Source organism: Pelobates fuscus, chromosome 1, assembly GCF_036172605.1.
Source record: "Pelobates fuscus isolate aPelFus1 chromosome 1, aPelFus1.pri, whole genome shotgun sequence".
Classification (NCBI taxonomy): Eukaryota; Metazoa; Chordata; class Amphibia; order Anura; family Pelobatidae; genus Pelobates; species Pelobates fuscus.
Window position 1 is genome coordinate 225824618 of NC_086317.1, and position 26826 is coordinate 225851443.

Below are 26826 nucleotides of genomic sequence, written 5' to 3' on the forward strand. Positions count from 1 at the left end.
ATCAAGCGTTTCATTCAAAATAGTCAACAGGGTCGCAAGAAGCGTGTGGAGAAACCAAGGCGCAAAATAACTGCCCATGAACTGAGAAAAGTCAAGCGTGCAGCTGCCAAGATGCCACTTGCCACCAGTCTGGCCATATTTCAGAGCTGCAACATCACTAGAGTGCCCGAAAGCACAAGGTGTGCAATACTCAGAGACATGGTCAAGGTAAGAAAGGCTGAAAGACGACCACCACTGAACAAGACACACAAGCTGAAACGTCAAGACTGGGCCAAGAAATATCTCAAGACTGATTTTTCTAATGTTTTATGGACTGATGAAATGAGAGTGAGTCTTGATGGGCCAGATGGATGGATTGGTAAAGGGCAGAGAGCTCCAGTCTGACTCAGACGCCAGCAAGGTGGAGGTGGAGTACTGGTTTGGGCTGGTATCATCAAAGATGAGCTTGTGGGGCCTTTTCGGGTTGAGGATGGAGTCAAGCTCAACTCCCAGTTTCTGGAAGACACCTTCTTCAAGCAGTGGTACAGGAAGAAGTCTGCATCCTTCAAGAAAAACATGATTTTCATGCAGGACAATGCTCCATCACACGTGTCCAAGTACTCCACAGCGTGGCTGGCAAGAAAGGGTATAAAAGAAGAAAATCTAATGACATGGCCTCCTTGTTCACCTGATCTGAACCCCATTGAGAACCTGTGGTCCATCATCAAATGAGAGATTTACAAGGAGGGAAAACAGTACACCTCTCTGAACAGTGTCTGGGAGGCTGTGGTTGCTGCTGCACGCAATGTTGATGGTGAACAGATCAAAACACTGACAGAATCCATGGATGGCAGGCTTTTGAGTGTCCTTGCAAAGAAAGGTGGCTATATTGGTCACTGATTTGTTTTTGTTATGTTTTTGAATGTCAGAAATGTATATTTGTGAATGTTGAGATGTTATATTGGTTTCACTGGTAAAAATAAATAATTGAAATGGGTATATATTTGTTTTTTGTTAAGTTGCCAATAATTATGCACAGTAATAGTCACCTGCACACACAGATATCCCCCTAAAATAGCTATAACTAAAAACAAACTAAAAACTACTTCCAAAAATATTCAGCTTTGATATTAATGAGTTTTTTGGGTTCATTGAGAACATGGTTGTTGTTCAATAATAAAATTAATCCTCAAAAATACAACTTGCCTAATAATTCTGCACTCCCTGTAGATATCAGATGTGTGGCCACTATTACATTATGCTGCTGTGGTTAAACGAACTGAGGATTTACTCATTAAATAATGGGTTCATAGCACTCTGAATTTTTACTTTTTACTATTTTGTAGGCAAGTAGAAATTATTAAAAAGTACATTTCATATAAATAAAATATATATTTTTTTCTAATATGTGAAATAGTAAACTCTCTCTCATGAAAACCTCAAATAAGAACTACTCATGTGCATTCTGCTAAACCATTTTCTCAGTTACATCTACAAATTTGCGCTCTAACCGATTTATTGAGACATTTTCTCCACTGCTGTCTCTACGAATTGATTATTTATGTCTGTTATCAAGTTTATCTCCAAGGTACTTTAACCCTATAAGGAGATATTTGGATAGCAGAAACAAATTTTATCTACTATCTAATATGGTGTATATAGATACATGGGTGCTGGTATTATGCTCTCCATTGACTAAACAGCTTCCTATGTATCACCACTCTATCTAAATACAGAGTGGCATTATAGATACACACTCTCCTTTAGTTCATTCTAGACTCTTCTCTACTTGTAACAATTTAGATAAATACTGCATGACAGACTTACTACACATGGATACTATGTATTTATTCTAAATTGATATACCTCACTATAATACACTAGAGTCTATGGGAATAAGCTGTGGACTCACTTCTATAGCCGGGATATCTACAAAGTCCTGCACACTGTGGGAACCTCTCTCTTGAGGAATAGGGTCTGTGCGATATCCGATTTAGTATATACTGTACTACATATTGTACTTTTCACTTTAAACTCTATCTCGGATACAGTTGCCACTCCCATTACCCGTGTAGAATATTCATATTGCATCTACCCAGTTTTTAATTCACCTGTATTTTCACGAGTGTTTCACTGTTATTACACTTTGTTTTGTTTTGTCCGTAAGCGGCTTAATAAAGGTTATACATTATAATTATTCTAATACTTAAGAGATATCATCTGGTGGAATGGATGTCCAATTTTTCCATCTCTAGTGGAACAACCATTTCACTTTAGTCTTTTCTTTTTACTAAGAACTACTTTCATTAATATATGGCTAATAGTAAAAAACTAGAAACCCATGAACATAAAGGTTACAGGAACATAAGCTAGAACACGTTTGATACCTAGATTAAATGTCCAACTGTGTTGTCCACAGTTGTAGTTTAAAGGTTAATAAAGATCTATAGAAATTTAGTTAGCACAATGTATAGGTTAAATGTTAATGTATTCAAAGAAACATTCCAAACACGTATAAAACGTGTTTAGAGTGTGCCTCTTTTCCAATTCATAAATGTCGACTTCAAAAGAAATTTAAAGCCTCAGTGCAGCAATGGATAAGCACTTATTTAATGTAGAAGAATGTCTCCCTCTGGTGGTGTATTATGATAACAATACAAGAGGTCATGTGAACGACCTCTGTGCCCAAAAAGGTCTGTGCACATTACATGTACAACATACACACAAGTGACCAGTTGTGAGTTTGTCCACAGATATATTAATTCAGCAACTTAGAGTAGGAAGCTAAAATAAAAATGGTAGATTTGTCAATATGTTAATTTCATTCTATATGATGACAGTTATTCATTACTTAGATTAAGGTCTATTCTGCCCCTTACCTGCACTGTTTTTAAGGTACACAAGAGAGCAAGAAAAAGAGGAAACAACACAGAGCAGCAAAAGCAACAAAACACAAAACGAAAAAACTGGTTTCCACGATACAGAATATCTGTGCAACCTTAAAGGGACACTGTTGGCACCTAGATCACATCAGCTAATTGAAGTAGTCTGGGTCCTATGACCCTTTTGCACTTAGTGCTGCAGTGTAAAACAATGCAGTTCCAGAGAACTGCAATGTTTACATTGCAGCTCTAAGTCTGCCCTCTGTAGCTGTCTAAAAGACAGCCACTAGAGGGCTTCCGGAATCCAAAGGGACTTTTGGTCCGTTATCTGACATTAAATGTCCTTAAGGACCTCCAGGATCAGATTTTCCCCATAGGAAAGCATTAAACAATGCTCTACTATGGGGAGGTCTTCCTCTCTGGCTAACGTCGGCGGGGGAAGAGCGTGTGCGGGGCCTGATCCAGCACCGAGGGACATTGGCGCTGGCCTCAGGTAAGTGGCTGAAGGGATTTAACCCCTTTAGCGGAAGGGGGGCACTCCAGGAGCCTATAGTGGCAGGAAAAGGGTTTGTTTTCCTGGCACTATAGGATTCCTTTAATTTTGTGAAGAGAATGCCCCATTCTATCAAAGAAAAGTATTCTAACAAAACTTACAACACAGACAGATTTTGGTTTTAAGGGGTTTCAAAGGTGTGTTAATCTTGCAAATAACACTAGTCCAAAACACGTAATTGTGACGGATCGCCTGGCACCCCAATCGGGTGCCTCTGTCAATCGATGCTCCTAGTGCTCAACAAGAACTACAAGCACTCCACCAGACACCATCAGCACTGTAGACTTGGTTGGGGATCTCGCTGTCCTCCACCCACCCTGGACCCAAGACCATGATCCAGGTTCCAGTGGGTGAACCTCTCCTACTCCAGAGAGCGTAGCAGGAACAACTTTTATAAGAGCTAGTGATTAGAACCCAGGGGAGTATAATGAGTATAGCCATCCCCAGTGTGAATATAGCTGTCCCCTCCACACATGAGATGAGACTCTATGTTGAGGGTGAAGAGGAACTGGTTTAATGGTAGCCACACTGGCCTTTTATGACAATCCCCATACAAGGGGTATGCCCAACACAAAGACACAGACCAATAAGAACAGTGATTAAATGCACGACACTCCAATAACATACAATCCCTCCTCTCTGCCTGGGAGATAATTGAGTCAAATACTGTATCAATTCAATTATCTACTGTCAGAAAAATAAAACATTTCTAAGAAGACCCAAAAGTACCCCAAAACACATAATATCCCCACAAATTACATCCCCTGATAGCCCTGATCTGGGTGACCAACATATCCAAAAATCACCCAGATCAGTTCAGGGGTTCAGAAATTTTATGGAATTCATAGTTTTTACCGATCGCAGGCATGGTCCCATAGCCGAAAATAGTTCCATAGAATCGCGGCTAAGTGCCGCTGGAGGACAGACCGGGAACCGCAAAGTTTTCATGCCGAAAATTGTTCCAAGGCATTCACGGCTAAGTCCCCCTGAAGTCTATTCGTGGTTTTGGTTCATGCGAACAAGATGGCCGCCACCTAGTGGTCGTCCATAGGAATTGCGGCCACCCAGACGAAAACTGCGGTGGAAATTGCAACAATGTATCAATTAAGCTTAACAAGCTCCAGGGTGGTCTCCGGTTCGTGCGGCTGCTCAGTTACCGAAACATATCATTCAAATAGACAAACTGAGACTACTATATATCACAGTTTACATGTTCCATAGTCTGTGGGCAGGAGGCTGGCAAGCAGGCCCCTCCAAGGACTCATGGCAAACTCACAGGAAAAGGGGAGTTTGTCACAGTAATGTTTACACAAAAAACATTTATAAGAAAAATAAAGTGATTGGGCATTCAACAAATATTATTGCACAAATGGTTATTGTATTGATGTACACCTGTTTTTATAAATTCCGATGCAACAAAACAAGTGCAGTGCTGATGTAGCAAGAGTAAAAATCAATGGCTTTTAAAGATTTCTGATGGCAGCCCTGTCCCCAAACTGATCTGTGTAATTACAGAACTCTATGCCGCAAATCTCTCCAAATGTGCTGTGCTATAATGTTTGAACATTGGGGTTTATTTAGAGAAGCCTGACTGAATTGTAAAATTCATCTAGATCTTCCCGGGGCATCCAGACATTGTTCACATTATTTCTCAATGTCTGGATTTTGTAACAAAGGTTCCAAATGAGCCAGAATCCTGTGCTGATTTCGGCCTGTCTGGATGCCGAAGCTGATGTCTGTAAACTGGGCAGGATGCAAAAAAATTCAGATCCCAAGGGTTATCTGGATTCAAATGTTAAAAATTCAAGCCATTTGCCTACAGTGCTCTGGACATCAAGCCTTTGCATGGTAATGTATATTCTAAAAAAAAACAGGCAAGTCTTGCAAGAGATAATGTTTGCTCATCAGAGCACTGTGATTCATTGGCTTCTAAGCTCCCCTTTCTAAATACGGTACTTTTTAGGGGGAAGGCCTTTCCCTGTTGAATGCTCAGTTGGAGCCAAACTCATACGGATCTGTTTTTTTGCGTTTTAAGAGTGGGAGTAGCGTTTATTGTGGGAACTTCTTCTTTAAATTAATATCCCCCACTTAATGCATTAATTTACAAGCCTCATCCTATTGATAATGGAATGTGGTCTTAAGTTGCTGTGTAGCGATAGCTGCCCAGTGGCAAATTTGTCCCAACTGCTGGCACTGTTCTCTGTTGCCATTTTATTCCCATTAATATAAAAAACAATCTCTCTACCCAAGATGACCACATTTGGACCGGATTTGTTGTTGGTATATTTAAAAATATCAAATCGGCTAATTTTCCAGACAAAATGTAAAAAAAAAAAATAAAAAAATTTGATGAAAAAATGGGTTTAGAGAAATGATAAACTAGTTAAATGACCACACGGAGATTTGGGGGCCGTGGTTCTTGTACAAATCCAGAGATTGACCAGCAAATAGTGGCGGACTCCTTAGAGGGTAGGGACGGTGGGAACAGCCCCACAGCTGACCCAGTTCGGAGCCGGACTCGGGGCGCACCCTCAGGCGAGATAGACTTCACCATCGGATCGTTTGCCCCAGACGTGAGATACTTCGCATGTGATTGCGTGCTGGAGCTTGCAAACTAATACGCAACCACAGAACAGGGCGACCAGACTGGTAACCATCAAACCTGATGCACCGACACAAGCCATTAAGCGACTACTACCGACCGAGGGAAGCCATTAGTGAATAGGTGGTACACTACCTGCCCACACAACAATTATATGGAGAGGTGGTCGACGTGGAGGAGGGGGCTCCTCTACACCCTTACACTCCTATTTCCCCCACTTTATCCTTCTAATCTTTAACTTTGTCTCCCTACGACACAATACCCAAACTAGACAGATATGGCTAACGTTTCTAGCTTGCTGATCGGCACTAGCAATAGATGTTTCACGGAATCGGAACAATGATAGCGGGGGACGCAAGGGGATATCCACCTCCAAAATGTTTTAATGTATAACGAATAGCCTGGATGTTACCATACCCATAACGCTACCACATTACTTCTTGCATTAATACCGGTTTCATGTTCTAGTACGTACAGTTTGATAACTCTCATATTCTTCTTGTCTGTATTATGTTATATTGCAAGGGCCTGCGTGCCCCACGTGTTTATTGCCTCAATTCAATAAAACAGATTATCAAAAAAAAACCTAGTTAAATGACAGGTATCAAGTACTTTAAAAAATGCTATTTTCATATCATTATACTGAATCTCAACTGGCTTTATAAGAACTTTTTTTTCACTATTCTATGTTCAAATCAGCTCTAAACTGTAATACGTATACAAAAAAATATGTATTACTAAAAAAATTTCCACCTGTTATGTGTTTGGTGCACAAACATTTTTTGATTATTTGAAAGTTTTGTTTAGCATAAACAATTTTGCACATGTTATTTAGTGTGCCAGATTTTATTTATTTTTTTTAGCTATTTTACTGCATTATAACTGTACATAAATAATGAAAATTAGTTATAATAATGAAAAGCAGTCTTCCAAATGAATATGGCCCCATCCACATTATAAATATATTCTCAAAAAGCCTGTTTTCCAAAAGAAACATACACTCGCTCCAACAAGATAAAGGCAGAACCTGGTGTGGCAGTTTTTGTCTACATCAGAAATGCCTAATTAAGTCAAATGTCTTCTGCAGAATCATTTCCAAAAATGGCTTCTACACTGCCATATCTTCAGGCAGGACTGTTCTCGATGCCCTAATATAATAGGCTTTCAGTTTCCACCACTTCGTCCTAGGTCCCTTAACCCAGCGCAGGTAAATGTGCAAGAAACGAAAATAATTACCTGCTAGGGTTAATTCCACTTCTACTGGTTGTCTACCAGACAGCCACTAGAGGGACTTCCAGCAGTTAGTCCACTTTTGGTCGCCTAACTGACACTGGAAGAAAAGAAAAATCCAGGCACACCTGAGGTTTCTTCTAAAAGGCAGCATTTTTTATTTGAAACAAGGAAGTGGAGACAATGTTTTGGCTCCTCTCTGAGCCTTTATCATGGCTTGATAAAGGCTCAGAAACTATCCGAAAAGTTGTCCCCTCTTCCTTGTTTCAAATCAAAAGACTGCCTTTTAGAAGAAACCTCAGGTGTGCCTGGATATTTATCTTCTTCCATTTGATGTATTCAGGGATTGGCCCTCCCATTTTTAGTGTGTGCATTATACTCCTGTAATAATACACTTATTTTTTGCCTAACTGACGTTGGACGTCCTCACGCTATGCATGAAGACATCCAGTGTCAATCAAAAGCATTGAAAAAGGCTTTTCTATGGGGAAATCCTAATGCGAGCACAGCTATTTCCACGCATGTGCATTAAGTCTCCCTCATCAGACGAGAGAGGAAGATAGAAGAAGGAGAAAAGGCAGACCCAAGACAGGGCCGAGTGACATTGGCCCCGGACCAAGGTAAGTGACAAAAGGGTTTTTTAGCCCCTTCTTCACCACGGGGGAGGGAAGCTATAGTGCCAGGAAAACGAGTATGTTTCTTTTTAAAGCGGCACTGTCATGGCTGCATCAGTTTTTATTTTTTATCCAGTCCTTCAACTCCTATACACTTTATTGTCCTCCAAATAACCCACAAATGCCTCTGGGTTCTCATTTCACCATTTTTTTTACTGCCTCCGTTCTTCTCTAGATCTATTTTCTAACGGCATCATAGTGTTGCTGGAAATTACGTTTACCGCATGGTCTTCAGCTGAGCACAGTGGCGTACATACTGGGGTCGCAGGAGTTGCGGCTGCGACCGGGCCTGGCCGCACTGCGACCCGGTATGTACGAGGCTGGCCCTGGTTTCACCGGGCTGGCAGGCGCGCGAGGGAGCACACTCCCTTAAGCGCTGTCTGCCCAGCTCCCTTGCGTGCACCGCATTGATGATGTCATATTCCGGCTCCGGCATCAGTAAGCGGCGCGCGAGGGAGCTGAACAGGAGGATCTCAGTGCTCCCTCGCGCGCCCGCAGGACCGGCCCCCCAGCAGCACCAGTGGACCCCAGGGAATCCCCTCAGCACTGCCAAAAGGTAGGGAGGCTGGGGGATCACATTTTTAAAAAAAACATGCGTTTGTGTATGTATGTGTGTTAGTGTTAGTGTGTGTGTTAGTGTTGATGAAATCATTATGTGAGATTAACTAGTAAGCTACTTAGTGCAAAATGAATATAGAGATTGTAGGTTGTACTAATGCCTATTCGGTTTTATTAATATTGATATTATTCAAACCTGCTGTACTGAAACTTGAAAAGGGAAACTGCTTACTGATTGAATGAAAACCAAACAGTTACATTTTGGCTACAGAATATTTTTTTCCCAAATCAACAATTTTAGCCTACATTTTGCAACTCAGTTTACAATTCACTACATGTCACATTGTGGCCTTGATTTAATATTTTTAATCATTTCATAATTCTGGTTAAACTTTTTAAATTATTATTATTTTTTTTAAAATATATATATATATATATTGAGAATATGAAATAATTTATGCAAAAATATTAAATCAAGGAACCAAAAGTCTGCTTATGAACTCAGAAGTCCCTCTAGCGGCTGTCTGGTCACTAGAGGTAGAATTAACCCTCAAATTTAATTATTGCAGTTTAATTAAAAACTACAATAGTTACCTTTGCAGGGCTAACGGACATGGGAAACTGCACCCAGACCACTTCAATGAGCTGAAGTGGTCTGGGTGTCTATAGTGTCCATTTAATGAAGTAGTTTTTGCACATAGATCATGCCTCTGAAGTTTCACGGCTCAATTCTCTGCCATTTAGGAGTTACATAACTTTTGTTTCTGTCTATGCAGCCCTAGCCACACCTCCCCTGGCTGTGACAACACAGCGTGCATAAAAACAACATGATTTCATTTTGAATCAGATGTAACTTATTCTAAAAGTTTTTATCTCCTGCTCTGTATATTGAACTTTAAAGGGACACTCCAGGCACCCAGACCACTTCTGCTCATTGGAGTGGTCTGGGTGCCAACTCCCACTACCCTTAACCCTGCAAGTGTAATTATTGCAGTTCTTTTTAAACTGCAATAATTACCTTGCAGGGTTAAGTCCTCCCCTAGTGGCTGTCTATTAGACAGCCACTAGAGGACACTTCCTGCTCTATAGCACAGGTTTTCTGTGCTAGAGCGTCGCTGGACATCCTCACGCTGTGTGAGGACCTCCAGCGTCGCTCTATTCCCCATAGGGAAGCATTGAAATTCATTTTCAATGCTTTCCTATGGGGTGCGCTAATGCACGCCGCGCATGCGCATTAGGTCTCCTCGGCCGGCGGGCGAGATCAGTCTCGCCCACCGGCCGACGTAAGCAGAAGGAGGAGTGGCGGGGAAGGAGGAAGCAGCGACGTGGGACCTGTCGCTGCCTCTGGTAAGTCACTGAAGGGGTTTTCACCCCTTCAGCAACTGGGGATTGGGGGGTGGGAGGGAGAGGGACCCTCCAGTGCCGGGAAAACGGATCGTTTTCCTGGCACTGGAGTTTCCCTTTAAGCTCATAAAGGAGGCTCCTGCATGGTCTAGTAAGCTACTAACAGAGCAGCGGATTCTAAATTACACAGAATTAGCAATAAAGGAAATGTAAACATTTGATGTCTCTTTACAGGAAGTGTTTAGGTAGCCTGTGTAAGTCACATTGAGGGAGGTGTGACTAGTGCTGCATAAACAAAGTGATAAAACTCCTAAATGGCAGATAATCAAGCAGTGAGACTGCAGGGGCATGGTTTATACACTAAAACTGCTTAATTCAGCTAAAGCTGTTTTGGTGACTATAGTGTGCCTTTAATCCAAGAATGGTTTAATGTAAAGACTTTCATGGGGTTTTTTTTAGGAGCGGTCACCTTTAGCTGTTGATTTGTTCGTTTAAGGAACTGAATCTCCTCGGCATGCTTCTTCTCCTCCTCTTGCCTTCTCTCTGCTTCACGTTTCTCCGTAGCCTCACATTTTGCTTTTAGTTCATTAACTTGTTTCTCTAGATCCTTTTTCTCCGACTCTAAATCAGCAATCTGCAGACATAAAAGGTATGAGATTATCTTGTCAAAATCTCTATTACTTTACACAAAGATGAGGGGCGCATCTAACCTTCCACTTGGGCAGAATCCAATGCATTACTCAATCGCTATGACACATGTCTATACAGCTAGACATCATGTTCATTTTATTAGTATAGCATTATTTCTTTGCAATGAGGTATAAATCTTATAAGAATTGTGTTTTTCCATTTTATGCTACCTCTATATTACATATGGTTAAAAAAAATAATGTGGTAGTAACATGACATAACATGTTAAAAACCAGCCTTTTGTGTTCATTGAAAGAGTAGTAATTTAGTGGATAAAACATTTAAAGATTGATTTTCTAATTATTCAAATCGGTTAGAAAAAAAACTTGCCAAAGCATATATATATATATATATATATATATATATATATATATATATATATATATATATATATATATATAGTTTTTCCTATACGATTTAACGCTTTTGACAAGCATATCCAAAAATGTTAAATTGAGACCTATGTGTGGCCTAGATACACTTGCATCTATTTATGAAGAAAATTATCTCACAAATTGTGCCCGCTCAAAAAAGCATAAGGCACACCTGGTACCGGTCATTCAAGTCTTTGACCCACATATTGTGGAACTGTACTAAACACCACACTGCACTTACATAGCAGAATCCATGGATAAATTGCATGGTCATTCAGTAGACATATAACATGAAAGGAGTCAAACAATCATCTTCTTAATTAAGTGTTCTTGCATAGCAAGACCACTTAATGTTATCTCACATATATATTATTAAGTGTTCTTGCATAGCAAGACCACTTAATGTTATCTCACATATATATTTAAGTGTTCTTGCATAGCAAGACCACTTAATGTTATCTCACATATATATTATTAAGTGTTCTTGCATAGCAAGACCACTTAATGTTATCTCACATATATATTATTAAGTGTTCTTGCATAGCAAGACCACTTAATGTTATCTCACATATATATTATTAAGTGTTCTTGCATAGCAAGACCACTTAATGTTATCTCACATATATATTATTAAGTGTTCTTGCATAGCAAGACCACTTAATGTTATCTCACATATATATTATTAAGTGTTCTTGCATAGCAAGACCACTTAATGTTATCTCACATATATATTATTAAGTGTTCTTGCATAGCAAGACCACTTAATGTTATCTCACATATATATTTAAGTGTTCTTGCATAGCAAGACCACTTAATGTTATCTCACATATATATTATTAAGTGTTCTTGCATAGCAAGACCACTTAATGTTATCTCACATATATATTATTAAGTGTTCTTGCATAGCAAGACCACTTAATGTTATCTCACATATATATTATTAAGTGTTCTTGCATAGCAAGACCACTTAATGTTATCTCACATATATATTTAAGTGTTCTTGCATAGCAAGACCACTTAATGTTATCTCACATATATATTATTAAGTGTTCTTGCATAGCAAGACCACTTAATGTTATCTCACATATATATTATTAAGTGTTCTTGCATAGCAAGACCACTTAATGTTATCTCACATATATATTATTAAGTGTTCTTGCATAGCAAGACCACTTAATGTTATCTCACATATATATTTAAGTGTTCTTGCATAGCAAGACCACTTAATGTTATCTCACATATATATTATTAAGTGTTCTTGCATAGCAAGACCACTTAATGTTATCTCACATATATATTATTAAGTGTTCTTGCATAGCAAGACCACTTAATGTTATCTCACATATATATTATTAAGTGTTCTTGCATAGCAAGACCACTTAATGTTATCTCACATATATATTATTAAGTGTTCTTGCATAGCAAGACCACTTAATGTTATCTCACATATATATTTAAGTGTTCTTGCATAGCAAGACCACTTAATGTTATCTCACATATATATTATTAAGTGTTCTTGCATAGCAAGACCACTTAATGTTATCTCACATATATATTATTAAGTGTTCTTGCATAGCAAGACCACTTAATGTTATCTCACATATATATTATTAAGTGTTCTTGCATAGCAAGACCACTTAATGTTATCTCACATATATATTATTAAGTGTTCTTGCATAGCAAGACCACTTAATGTTATCTCACATATATATTTAAGTGTTCTTGCATAGCAAGACCACTTAATATTATCTCACATATATATTATTAAGTGTTCTTGCATAGCAAGACCACTTAATGTTATCTCACATATATATTTAAGTGTTCTTGCATAGCAAGACCACTTAATGTTATCTCACATATATATTATTAAGTGTTCTTGCATAGCAAGACCACTTAATGTTATCTCACATATATATTATTAAGTGTTCTTGCATAGCAAGACCACTTAATGTTATCTCACATATATATTATTAAGTGTTCTTGCATAGCAAGACCACTTAATGTTATCTCACATATATATTTAAGTGTTCTTGCATAGCAAGACCACTTAATGTTATCTCACATATATATTATTAAGTGTTCTTGCATAGCAAGACCACTTAATGTTATCTCACATATATATTATTAAGTGTTCTTGCATAGCAAGACCACTTAATGTTATCTCACATATATATTATTAAGTGTTCTTGCATAGCAAGACCACTTAATGTTATCTCACATATATATTTAAGTGTTCTTGCATAGCAAGACCACTTAATGTTATCTCACATATATATTATTAAGTGTTCTTGCATAGCAAGACCACTTAATGTTATCTCACATATATATTATTAAGTGTTCTTGCATAGCAAGACCACTTAATGTTATCTCACATATATATTATTAAGTGTTCTTGCATAGCAAGACCACTTAATGTTATCTCACATATATATTATTAAGTGTTCTTGCATAGCAAGACCACTTAATGTTATCTCACATATATATTTAAGTGTTCTTGCATAGCAAGACCACTTAATGTTATCTCACATATATATTATTAAGTGTTCTTGCATAGCAAGACCACTTAATGTTATCTCACATATATATTATTAAGTGTTCTTGCATAGCAAGACCACTTAATGTTATCTCACATATATATTATTAAGTGTTCTTGCATAGCAAGACCACTTAATGTTATCTCACATATATATTATTAAGTGTTCTTGCATAGCAAGACCACTTAATGTTATCTCACATATATATTATTAAGTGTTCTTGCATAGCAAGACCACTTAATGTTATCTCACATATATATTTAAGTGTTCTTGCATAGCAAGACCACTTAATGTTATCTCACATATATATTTAAGTGTTCTTGCATAGCAAGACCACTTAATGTTATCTCACATATATATTATTAAGTGTTCTTGCATAGCAAGACCACTTAATGTTATCTCACATATATATTTAAGTGTTCTTGCATAGCAAGACCACTTAATGTTATCTCACATATATATTATTAAGTGTTCTTGCATAGCAAGACCACTTAATGTTATCTCACATATATATTATTAAGTGTTCTTGCATAGCAAGACCACTTAATGTTATCTCACATATATATTTAAGTGTTCTTGCATAGCAAGACCACTTAATGTTATCTCACATATATATTATTAAGTGTTCTTGCATAGCAAGACCACTTAATGTTATCTCACATATATATTATTAAGTGTTCTTGCATAGCAAGACCACTTAATGTTATCTCACATATATATTTAAGTGTTCTTGCATAGCAAGACCACTTAATGTTATCTCACATATATATTATTAAGTGTTCTTGCATAGCAAGACCACTTAATGTTATCTCACATATATATTATTATTATTATTAAGTGTTCTTGCATAGCAAGACCACTTAATGTTATCTCACATATATATTATTATTAAGTGTTCTTGCATAGCAAGACCACTTAATATTATCTCACATATATATTATTATTATTATTCTTATTATAGCCAAATTTGCCACCCTAACTCCTCCCACAGTTTTTACACTACATAGACGAAAATGTACCAAAACATGCAGATTGTTCCCGATCGGATTGCTATTACTTTGTGGAACGTTTTGGCGAATGGTTCTCGGAATATCGTCGTTCTTGTGGCGAAATTTGTCCCATAGGAATGAATGGCAAAGCTAGAGTGGGAGGTGGCAAAAGCTGAAAAATCAGGACATGATTTCTAAACTGCCACCACTCCTTCATTTTCAAGCCCACCTGCACAAATCTTATATCAAAACGTTCAGCTATCCCTGCTGCCACTAAAAATGTCCACGGCTAAGCCATAGTCCTGATAGTTTTCACAATATGACCATTTGTTTGCAACTCACGCCTTCCATTGACATTCATTGAAACTCCACTCTGCAAAGCTCACATTTGAAGGGCAATTTCTAAACTGCGACTGTGCCTTCATTGTTAATATCTCAGAGACATACTATACATCAAAATGTAGGTCTGGGTCTTGTGATTCTCACAATATAACGCTCTTCACTGTAGGATTTATAGTTTTTAAAATACGACCGTTTGAAGATGGCAACCGCAAAAATACTCTGACCTGTGCAAGGCTGCAGCAGCAAGTGATGTCATAGACAGGGCCTTTTGCACCTGCTAATGGTTTGTATAACTGTATGTTTTAATGTAACTGTGAAGCACTTTGGGCAACAACATTGCAATTAAATGTGCTATATAAATAAATAATAACAGTTACTCCGCCCACTCCAGTTGTAGACTACTGGTGGAGGCAAGAACACTTCACAATTTCCCCAGAAATTGTAGCTTTTCTAGTTATTATTCTTATTCTTATTATAGCCAAATTTGCCACCCTAACTCCTCCCACAGTTTTTACACTACATAGACAGAAATATACCAAAACGTGCAGATTGTTCCCGATCGGATTGCTATTACTTTGTGGAACGTTTCGCCGAATGGTTCACGGAATATCGTCGTTCTTGTGGCGAAATTTATCCCATAGGAATGAATGGCAAAGCTAGAGTGGGAGCTGGCAAAAGCTGAAAAATCAGGACATGATTTCTAAACTGCCACCACTCCCTCATTTTCAGGCCCACCTACACAAATCTTATATCAAAACGTTCAGCTATCCCTGCTGCCACTAGAAATGTCCACGGCTAAGCCATAGTCCTGATAGTTTTCACAATATGACCATTTGTTTGCAACTCACGCCTTCCATTGACATTCATTGAAACTCCACTCTGCAAAGCTCACATTTGAAGGGCAATTTCTAAACTGCGACTGTGCCTTCATTGTTAATATTCCAGAGACATACTATACATCAAAATGTAGGTCTGGGTCTTGTGATTCTCACAATATAAAGCTCTTCACTGTAGGATTTATAGTTTTTAAAATACGACCGTTTGAAGATGGCAACCGCCAAAATACTCTGACCTGTGCAAGGCTGCAGCAGCAAGTGATGTCATAGACAAAGCCTTTTACACCTGCTAATTTTTTATAACTGTATGTTTTAATGTAACTGTGAAGCACTTTGGGCAACAACATTGCAATTAAATGTGCTATATAAATAAATACTAACAGTTACTCCGCCCACTTAGTTGTAGACTACTGATGGAGGCAAGAACACTTCACACAATTTCCCCAGAAATTGTAGCTTTTCTAGTTATTAAGTGTTCTTGCATAGCAAGACCACTTAATGTTATCTCACATATATATTATTATTATTATTCTTATTATTCTTATTATAGCCAAATTTGCCACCCTAACTCCTCCCACAGTTTTTACACTACATAGACAAAAATATACCAAAACGTGCAGATTGTTCCCGATCGGATTGCTATTACTTTGTGGAACGTTTCGCCGAATGGTTCACGGAATATCGTCGTTCTTGTGGCGAAATTTGTCCCATAGGAATGAATGGCAAAGCTAGAGTGGGAGCTGGCAAAAGCTGAAAAATCAGGACATGATTTCTAAACTGCCACCACTCCCTCATTTTCAGGCCCACCTACACAAATCTTATATCAAAACGTTCAGCTATCCCTGCTGCCACTAGAAATGTCCACGGCTAAGCCATAGTCCTGATAGTTTTCACAATATGACCATTTGTTTGCAACTCACGCCTTCCATTGACATTCATTGAAACTCCACTCTGCAAAGCTCACATTTGAAGGGCAATTTCGAAACTGCGACTGTGCCTTCATTGTTAATATCTCAGAGACATACTATACGTCAAAATGTAGGTCCGGGTCTTGTGATTCTCACAATATAAAGCTCTTCACTGTAGGATTTATAGTTTTTAAAATACGACCGTTTGAATATGGCAACCGCCAAAATACTCTGACCTGTGCAAGGCTGCAGCAGCAAGTGATGTCATAGACAAAGCCTTTTACACCTGCTAATTTTTTATAACTGTATGTTTTAATGTAACTGTGAAGCACTTTGGGCAACAACATTGCAATTAAATGTGCTATATAAATAAATACTAACAGTTACTCCGCCCACTCTAGTTGTAGACTACTGATGGAGGCAAGAACACTTCACACAATTTCCCCAGAAATTGTAGCTTTTCTAGTTCTTATTATTCTTATTATAGCCAAATTTGCCACCCTAACTCCTCCCACAGTTTTTACACTACATAGACAAAAATATACCAAAACGTGCAGATTGTTCCCGATCGGATTGCTATTACTTTGTGGAACGTTTCGCCAAATGGTTCACGGAATATCGTAGTTCTTGTGGCGAAATTTGTTCCATAGGAATGAATGGCAAAGCTAGAGTGGGAGCTGGCAAAATCTGAAAAATCAGGACATGATTTCTAAACTGCCACCACTCCCTCATTTTCAGGCCCACCTACACAAATCTTATATCAAAACGTTCAGCTATCCCTGCTGCCACTAGAAATGTCCACGGCTAAGCCATAGTCCTGATAGTTTTCACAATATGACCATTTGTTTGCAACTCACACCTTCCATTGACATTCATTGAAACTCCACTCTGCAAAGCTCACATTTGAAGGGCAATTTCTAAACTGCGACTGTGCCTTCATTGTTAATATCTCAGAGACATACTATACATCAAAATGTAGGTCTGGGTCTTGTGATTCTCACAATATAAAGCTCTTCACTGTAGGATTTATAGTTTTAAAAATATGACCGTTTGAAGATGGCAACCGCAAAAATACTCTGACCTGTGCAAGGCTGCAGCAGCACGTGATGTCATAGACAGGGACTTTTGCACCTGCTAATGTTTTTATAACTGTATGTTTTAATGTAACTGTGAAGCACTTTGGGCAACAACATTGCAATTAAATTTGATATATAAATAAATAATAACAGTTACTCCGCCCACTCTAGTTGTAGACTACTGGTGGATGCAAGAACACTTCACACAATTTCCCCAGAAATTGTAGCTTTTCTAGTTATTATTATTCTTATTATAGCCAAATTTGCCACCCTAACTCCTCCCACAGTTTTTACACTACATAGACAAAAATATACCAAAACGTGCAGATTGTTCCCGATCGGATTGCTATTACTTTGTGGAACGTTTCGCCGAATGGTTCACGGAATATCGTCGTTCTTGTGGCGAAATTTGTCCCATAGGAATGAATGGCAAAGCTAGAGTGGGAGCTGGCAAAAGCTGAAAAATCAGGACATGATTTCTAAACTGCCACCACTCCCTCATTTTCAGGCCCACCTACACAAATCTTATATCAAAACGTTCAGCTATCCCTGCTGCCACTAGAAATGTCCACGGCTAAGCCATAGTCCTTATAGTTTTCACAATATGACCATTTGTTTGCAACTCACGCCTTCCATTGACATTCATTGAAACTCCACTCTGCAAAGCTCACATTTGAAGGGCAATTTCTAAACTGCGACTGTGCCTTCATTGTTAATATTCCAGAGACATACTATACATCAAAATGTAGGTCTGGGTCTTGTGATTCTCACAATATAACGCTCTTCACTGTAGGATTTATAGTTTTTAAAATACGACCGTTTGAAGATGGCAACCGCCAAAATACTCTGACCTGTGCAAGGCTGCAGCAGCAAGTGATGTCATAGACAGGGCCTTTTGCACCTGCTAATGGTTTGTATAACTGTATGTTTTAATGTAACTGTGAAGCACTTTGGGCAACAACATTGCAATTAAATGTGCTATATAAATAAATACTAACAGTTACTCCGCCCACTTAGTTGTAGACTACTGGTGGAGGCAAGAACACTTCACAATTTCCCCAGAAATTGTAGCTTTTCTAGTTATTATTATTATTCTTATTCTTATTATAGCCAAATTTGCCACCCTAACTCCTCCCACAGTTTTTACACTACATAGACAGAAATATACCAAAACGTGCAGATTGTTCCCGATCGGATTGCTATTACTTTGTGGAACGTTTCGCCGAATGGTTCACGGAATATCGTCGTTCTTGTGGCGAAATTTGTCCCATAGGAATGAATGGCAAAGCTAGAGTGGGAGCTGGCAAAAGCTGAAAAATCAGGACATGATTTCTAAACTGCCACCACTCCCTCATTTTCAGGCCCACCTACACAAATCTTATATCAAAACGTTCAGCTATCCCTGCTGCCACTAGAAATGTCCACGGCTAAGCCATAGTCCTGATAGTTTTCACAATATGACCATTTGTTTGCAACTCACGCCTTCCATTGACATTCATTGAAACTCCACTCTGCAAAGCTCACATTTGAAGGGCAATTTCTAAACTGCGACTGTGCCTTCATTGTTAATATCTCAGAGACATACTATACATCAAAATGTAGGTCTGGGTCTTGTGATTCTCACAATATAAAGCTCTTCACTGTAGGATTTATAGTTTTTTAAATACGACCGTTTGAAGATGGCAACCGCCAAAATACTCTGACCTGTGCAAGGCTGCAGCAGCAAGTGATGTCATAGACAAAGCCTTTTACACCTGCTAATTTTTTATAACTGTATGTTTTAATGTAACTGTGAAGCACTTTGGGCAACAACATTGCAATTAAATGTGCTATATAAATAAATACTAACAGTTACTCCGCCCACTTAGTTGTAGACTACTGATGGAGGCAAGAACACTTCACACAATTTCCCCAGAAATTGTAGCTTTTCTAGTTCTTATTATTCTTATTATAGCCAAATTTGCCACCCTAACTCCTCCCACAGTTTTTACACTACATAGACAGAAATATACCAAAACGTGCAGATTGTTCCCGATCGGATTGCTATTACTTTGTGGAACGTTTCGCCGAATGGTTCTCGGAATATCGTCGTTCTTGTGGCGAAATTTGTCCCATAGGAATGAATGGCAAAGCTAGAGTGGGAGCTGGCAAAAGCTGAAAAATCAGGACATGATTTCGAAACTGCCACCACTCCCTCATTTTCAGGCCCACCTACACAAATCTTATATCAAAACGTTCAGCTATCCCTGCTGCCACTAAAAATGTCCACGGCTAAGCCATAGTCCTTAAAGTTTTCACAATATGACCATTTGTTTGCAACTCACACCATCCATTGACATTCATTGAAACTCCACTCTACAAAGCTCACATTTGAAGGGCAATTTCTAAACTGCGACTGTGCCTTCATTGTCAATATTGCAGAGACATACTATGCATCATAATGTAGGTCTGGGTCTTGTGATTCTCACAATATAAAGCTCTTCGTTGTAGGATTTATAGTTTTTAAAATACGACCGTTTGAAGATGGCAACCGCCAAAATACTCTGACCTGTGCAAGGCTGCAGCAGCAAGTGATGTCATAGACAAAGCCTTTTACACCTGCTAATTTTTTATAACTGTATGTTTTAATGTAACTGTGAAGCACTTTGGGCAACAACATTGCAATTAAATGTGCTATATAAATAAATACTAACAGTTACTCCGCCCACTCTAGTAGTAGACTACTGATGGAGGCAAGAACACTTCACACAATTTCCCCAGAAATTGTAGCTTTTCTAGTTATTATTCTTATTCTTATTATAGCCAAATTTGCCACCCTAACTCCTCCCACAGTTTTTACACTACATAGACAAAAATTTACCAAAACGTGCAGATTGTTCCCGATCGGATTGCTATTACTTTGTGGAACGTTTCGCCTAATGGTTCACGGAATATCGTCGTTCTTGTGGCGAAATTTGTCCCATAGGAATGAATGGCAAAGCTAGAGTGGGAGCTGGCAAAAGCTGAAAAATCAGGACATGATTTCTAAACTGCCACCACTCCCTCATTTTCAGGCCCACCTACACAAATCTTATATCAAAACGTTCAGCTATCCCTGCTGCCACTAGAAATGTCCACGGCTAAGCCATAGTCCTTATAGTTTTCACAATATGACCATTTGTTTGCAACTCACGCCTTCCATTGACATTCATTGAAACTCCACTCTGCAAAGCTCACATTTGAAGGGCAATTTCGAAACTGCGACTGTGCCTTCATTGTTAATATCTCAGAGACATACTATACATCAAAATGTAGGTCTGGGTCTTGTGATTCTCACAATATAAAGCTCTTCACTGTAGGATTTATAGTTTTTAAAATACGACGTTTGAAGATGGCAACCGCAAAAATACTCTGACCTGTGCAAGGCTGCAGCAGCAAGTGATGTCATAGACAAAGCCTTTTACACCTGCTAATGTTTTTATAACTGTATGTTTTAATGTAACTGTGAAGCACTTTGGGCAACAACATTGCAATTAAATGTGCTATATAAATAAATAATAACAGTTACTCTGCCCACTCCAGTTGTAGACTACTGGTGGAGGCAAGAACACTTCACAATTTCCCCAGAAATTGTAGCTTTTCTAGTTAAGTGTTCTTGCATAGCAAGACCACTTAATGTTATCTCACATATATATTATTATTATTATTATTATTATTCTTATTATAGCCAAATTTGCCACCCTAACTCCTCCCACAGTTTTTACACTACATAGCCGAAAATTTACCAAAACGTGCAGATTGTTCCTGATCGGATTGCTATTACTTTGTAGAACATTTCGCCGAATGGTTCACGGAATATCGTCGTTCTTGTGGCGAAATTTGTCCCATAGGAATGAATGGCAAAGCTAGAGTGGGAGCTGGCAAAAGCTGAAAAATCAGGACATGATTTCTAAACTGCCACCACTCCCTCATTTTCAGGCCCACCTACACAAATCTTATATCAAAACGTTCAGCTATCCCTGCTGCCACTAGAAATGTCCACGGCTAAGCCATAGTCCTTATAGTTTTCACAATATGACCATTTGTTTGCAACTCACGCCTTCCATTGACATTCATTGAAACTCCACTCTGCAAAGCTCACATTTGAAGGGCAATTTCGAAACTGCGACTGTGCCTTCATTGTTAATATCTCAGAGACATACTATACATCAAAATGTAGGTCTGGGTCTTGTGATTCTCACAATATAAAGCTCTTCACTGTAGGATTTATAGTTTTTAAAATACGACGTTTGAAGATGGCAACCGCAAAAATACTCTGACCTGTGCAAGGCTGCAGCAGCAAGTGATGTCATAGACAAAGCCTTTTACACCTGCTAATGTTTTTATAACTGTATGTTTTAATGTAACTGTGAAGCACTTTGGGCAACAACATTGCAATTAAATGTGCTATATAAATAAATAATAACAGTTACTCTGCCCACTCCAGTTGTAGACTACTGGTGGAGGCAAGAACACTTCACAATTTCCCCAGAAATTGTAGCTTTTCTAGTTAAGTGTTCTTGCATAGCAAGACCACTTAATGTTATCTCACATATATATTATAATTATTCTTATTATAGCCAAATTTGCCACCCTAACTCCTCCCACAGTTTTTACACTACATAGACAGAAATATACCAAAACGTGCAGATTGTTCCCGATCGGATTGCTATTACTTTGTGGAACGTTTCGCTGAATGGTTCTCGGAATATCGTCGTTCTTGTGGCGAAATTTGTCCCATAGGAATGAATGGCAAAGCTAGAGTGGGAGCTGGCAAAAGCTGAAAAATCAGGACATGATTTCTAAACTGCCACTACTCCCTCATTTTCAAGCCCACCTACACAAATTTTATATCAAAACGTTCAGCTATCCCTGCTGCCACTAAAAATGTCCACGGCTAAGCCATAGTCCTGATTGTTTTCGCAATATGACCATTTGTTTGCAACTCACGCAGTCCATTGACATTCATTGAAACGCCACTCTGCAAAGCTCACATTTGAAGGGCAATTTCTAAACTGCGACTGTGCCTTCCTTGTTAATATCTCAGAGACATACTATACATCAAAATGTAGGTCTGGGTCTTGTGATTCTCACAATATAAAGCTCTTCACTGTAGGATTGATAGTTTTTAAAATACGACCGTTTGAAGATGGCAACCGCAAAAATACTCCGACCTGTGCAAGGCTGCAGCAGCAAGTGATGTCATAGACAGGGCCATTTGCACCTGCTAATGTTTTTATAACTGTATGTTTTCATGTAACTGTGCAACAACGTTGCAATTAAATGTGCTATATAAATAAATAATAACAGTTACTCCGCCCACTCCAGTTGTATACTACTGGTGGAGGCAAGAACACTTCACAATTTCCCCAGAAATTGTAGCTTTTCTAGTTATTATTATTATTCTTATTCTTATTATAGCCAAATTTGCCACCCTAACTCCTCCCACAGTTTTTACACTACATAGACAAAAATATACCAAAACGTGCAGATTGTTCCCGATCGGATTGCTATTACTTTGTGGAACGTTTCGCCGAATGGTTCTCGGAATATCGTCGTTCTTGTGGCGAAATTTGTCCCATAGGAATGAATGGCAAAGCTAGAGTGGGAGCTGGCGAAAGCTGAAAAATCAGGACATGATTTCTAAACTGCCACCACTCCCTCATTTTCAGGCCCACCTACACAAATCTTATATCAAAACGTTCAGCTATCCCTGCTGCCACTAGAAATGTCCATGGCTAAGCCATAGTCCTGATAGTTTTCACAATATGACCATTTGTTTGCAACTCACGCCTTCCATTGCCATTCATTGAAACTCCACTCTGCAAAGCTCACATTTGAAGGGCAATTTCTAAACTGCGACTGTGCCTTCATTGTTAATATCTCAGAAACATACTATACATCAAAATGTAGGTCTGGGTCTTGTGATTCTCACAATATAAAGCTCTTCACTGTAGGATTTATAGTTTTAAAAATATGACCGTTTGAAGATGGCAACCGCAAAAATACTCTGACCTGTGCCAGGCTGCAGCAGCAAGTGATGTCATAGACAAAGCCTTTTGCACCTGCTAATGGTGTGTATAACTGTATGTTTTAATGTAACTGTGAAGCACTTTGGGCAACAACGTTGCAATTAAATGTGCTATATAAATAATAACAGTTACTCCGCCCACTCCAGTTGTAGACTACTGGTGGAGGCAAGAACACTTCACACAATTTCCCCAGAAATTGTAGCTTTTCTAGTATTAAGTGTTCTTGCATAGCAAGACCACTTAATGTTATCTCACATATATATTATTATTATTATAGCCAAATTTGCCACCCTAACTCCTCCCACAGTTTTTACACTACATAGACAAAAATTTACCAAACCGCGCAGATTGTTCCCGATCGGATTGCTATTACTTTTTGGAACGTTTTGCCGAATGGTTCACGGAATATCGTCGTTCTTGTGGCAAAATTTGTCCCATAGGAATGAATGGCAAAGCTAGAGTGGGAGCTGGCAAAAGCTGAAAAATCAGGTCATGATTTCTAAACTGCCACCACTCCCTCATTTTCAGGCCCACCTACACAAATCTTATATCAAAACGTTCAGCTATCACTGCTGCCACTAAAAATGTCCACGGCTAAGCCATAGTCGTGATAGTTTTCACAATATGACCATTTGTTTGCAACTCACGCCGTCCATTGATATTCATTAAACCTCCACTCTTGCCAGGTCAAACTTGAAGGGCAATTTCTAAACTGCAACTGTGCCTTCATTTCTTTTTTTTTTTGTAAATATATTTTTATTGTTTCACTCGCAAAAAATATACGTTCCACATCACAATGACTGTAAATTGTGAGACTCGCAGGTCTCCATTGACTCACTGAACGTAATACAAGTATATATCATCCATTTAACTATGAACTGTGAGACACGCAGGTCTCCATTTGCAAATACAGTGTGTAGTCATGCGTACTACTTCAGATTAGCTTTGAACTGTGAGATACGCAGATCTCCATTGGCATATTCATTGCGTAGACATGTACATAACCTCAAATTAGCCTGTTAAATGTGCATCCCTGGGTGTAATTTGTGTTTGTACGAATGTGGGGTGTGGGTCTTGTGTAAAAGAGCGTCAACTGAGGTCCGAAGCCCCCCGTGTGGTGGGTTCCGTTAGATGGTTGGGCCGTGCTAGAGGGTGTCAGTAGCGGTTGTCGTGGCCAACAACGTTTGCGTAGTCTTTAGTGGATGTGGGTTCTCAGGTCCCGTGTGCTACGTGGACCCGCCGGTCCCTCCTTGACCCTGTGCGGTACTATTAGGGGTCGTTACCCCCTGGTCGTGCGTGGTCAGTGTCGTATCAGTCTCGACCGTCCATGTGGTCCGTCCAGTCCGTGTCCTAGTAGGTAGTCTATTTCCGGTTCTGATCCCCTGCGTGTGCGCCACGGCATGGCAGGGAGGTGTTATATGGGCTACCCCGGTCCTCCGCGATCCCCGAGACCCAGGCAGGGTATGCCCCCCCCCGGGTGTCGTGGGCCGCGGGTGACCAGTGGGCCAGTCAAAGGTTATGGGTTATGGTGGGGGGTGTCGGGTGGGCTAGGTCAGTCAGCGTCTGGGTCATCAGATCGTCCTGGTACAGTCCCATCCCCGGGTTCGCGTTCCGCCCAGAAATTTGGAGTTGTCGCTCTCAGCAGCCAGTGCGTCCATGTGTTGAGATAAGTCTGGTATGTGTTGTTTGCGGTGGCGTGGAGTTCTTCCAGAGATCTTAGTTCCTCCATTTGAGTGAACCACGCCCCCAATGGGGGTGTGTTCTCTTTTTCCAGTGTTGTGGGATGACTGTTTTGGCTATGTTAAGGATACGAATTGTCATTGATCGTTTGTATGCGGATCGAGTGGTTTTAGTGTGATGTAGTAGCATTTCGGCCGGGCCGAAAGGTGGTGGGTCGTCTGAAAATTGCCTAATGATTTTGTGTATGGTCTTCCAATACTGGGTTATCTTGTTACATTCCCACCAGATGTGCAGGAGCGTGCCCCTTTCCGTGCCGCATCTCCAGCACTCTGGGGGACAGTCAGGGATACGCATGCTCAATGCGGCGGGCGTGCAGTACCAGTGAGTGAGCAGCTTGTACGCTGTTTCTTGGGTCTTACTAAAAGTGGAGCAGTGGTGCGTCAAGTAGCATATTTTTTCCCATTCCGCGTTACTGAATGTGCGTCCCAGTGCTGCCTCCCATTTTCCCATAAAGCTAGGCTGTGCAGTCTGCGTTCGTGTCAGGAGTGAGGTGTACATGAGGGATACTCCGTGTGTCAGCGGGTCTGAGGTCAGACAATGGTCTTCGAAGTATGAGGGGGCTCTTGTCAGTGCGGGCCCCTGCGGGAGCGTCGCGGTGTATGTCTGGATCTGTTTATACTTGAGGCGCGTCAAGAGGTTGTGTTCCCCTTCCCCTCCTAGTTCCCTTAGTGTTTTTAGTCCGCTCGTCTTGTAGACGTGTTTGAGTCTAGGTAGTGGGTCAGGTATGAGGGATTTGAACGCTCTAGGGTCCAGTCCAGGGGGGAAGCTCGGGTTGTGTATCAGGGGGAGCAGGGGCGATGGGTACGGTGATAGGTCGTGTTTCCCTTTAGAGTTGTGCCACTCCTGCAGAGTCGCTTTTATGTATGGGGAGCATTTCTTGTTCTCGTTCCTTATCCCTGGGGACAGCCAAGGTAGTATTGAGATTGGGGCACCTGCGTCGTGTTCCTCTGCCTGTTTCCATTGTTTCTGGACCCCCGGTTTGGTCCATTCTATTATCCTAAGAAGGTGGCAAGCTCTGTAATAGAGGGTGAAGTCTGGTAAGGCCAGGCCACCTCTATCCTTCGGCTGTGTCAGTAGTGTGTGTCTAAGTCTCGGCCGCTTCCCGTTCCAGACGTATCTGCCCAGGGCTGTGCGGAGTGTGGTAAAGAACGTGCGAGGGATCGTGATGGGGATGGTTTGGAGGAGGTATAGGAGGCGGGGGAGGAAATTCATTTTAACTACCTGTATCCTACCTAGCCACGAGATGTGGGGGTGTGCCCATTCCTGTAGTTCAGTGCGGAACCGTGTGTGCATCGCGTAGAAATTTTCCCTGAGTATGTCCCCTGCTTTTCGTGTGAGCCAAATACCCAAGTATTTAATTTTATGTGTAGCCCACTGGAATGTGTATTGGTGGCGCATCTGTGTCGCCCTGTGTTCCGGGATGTCGATGTTCAGTATGTATGATTTCGCAAGGTTTATTTTGAAG

General features: G+C 39.8%; 1 protein-coding gene across 1 annotated transcript in view; it reads right to left on the minus strand.

The window, feature by feature from the left end:
- DNALI1 (dynein axonemal light intermediate chain 1) overlaps positions 1-26826 on the minus strand; it is a 50371-nt gene that overhangs the window by 3350 nt on the left and 20195 nt on the right. The window contains exon 5 of the mRNA XM_063444497.1: positions 10292-10456. Within this exon, the coding sequence (XP_063300567.1) occupies positions 10292-10456 (165 nt within the window). The remainder of the gene's footprint in view (positions 1-10291; positions 10457-26826) is intronic.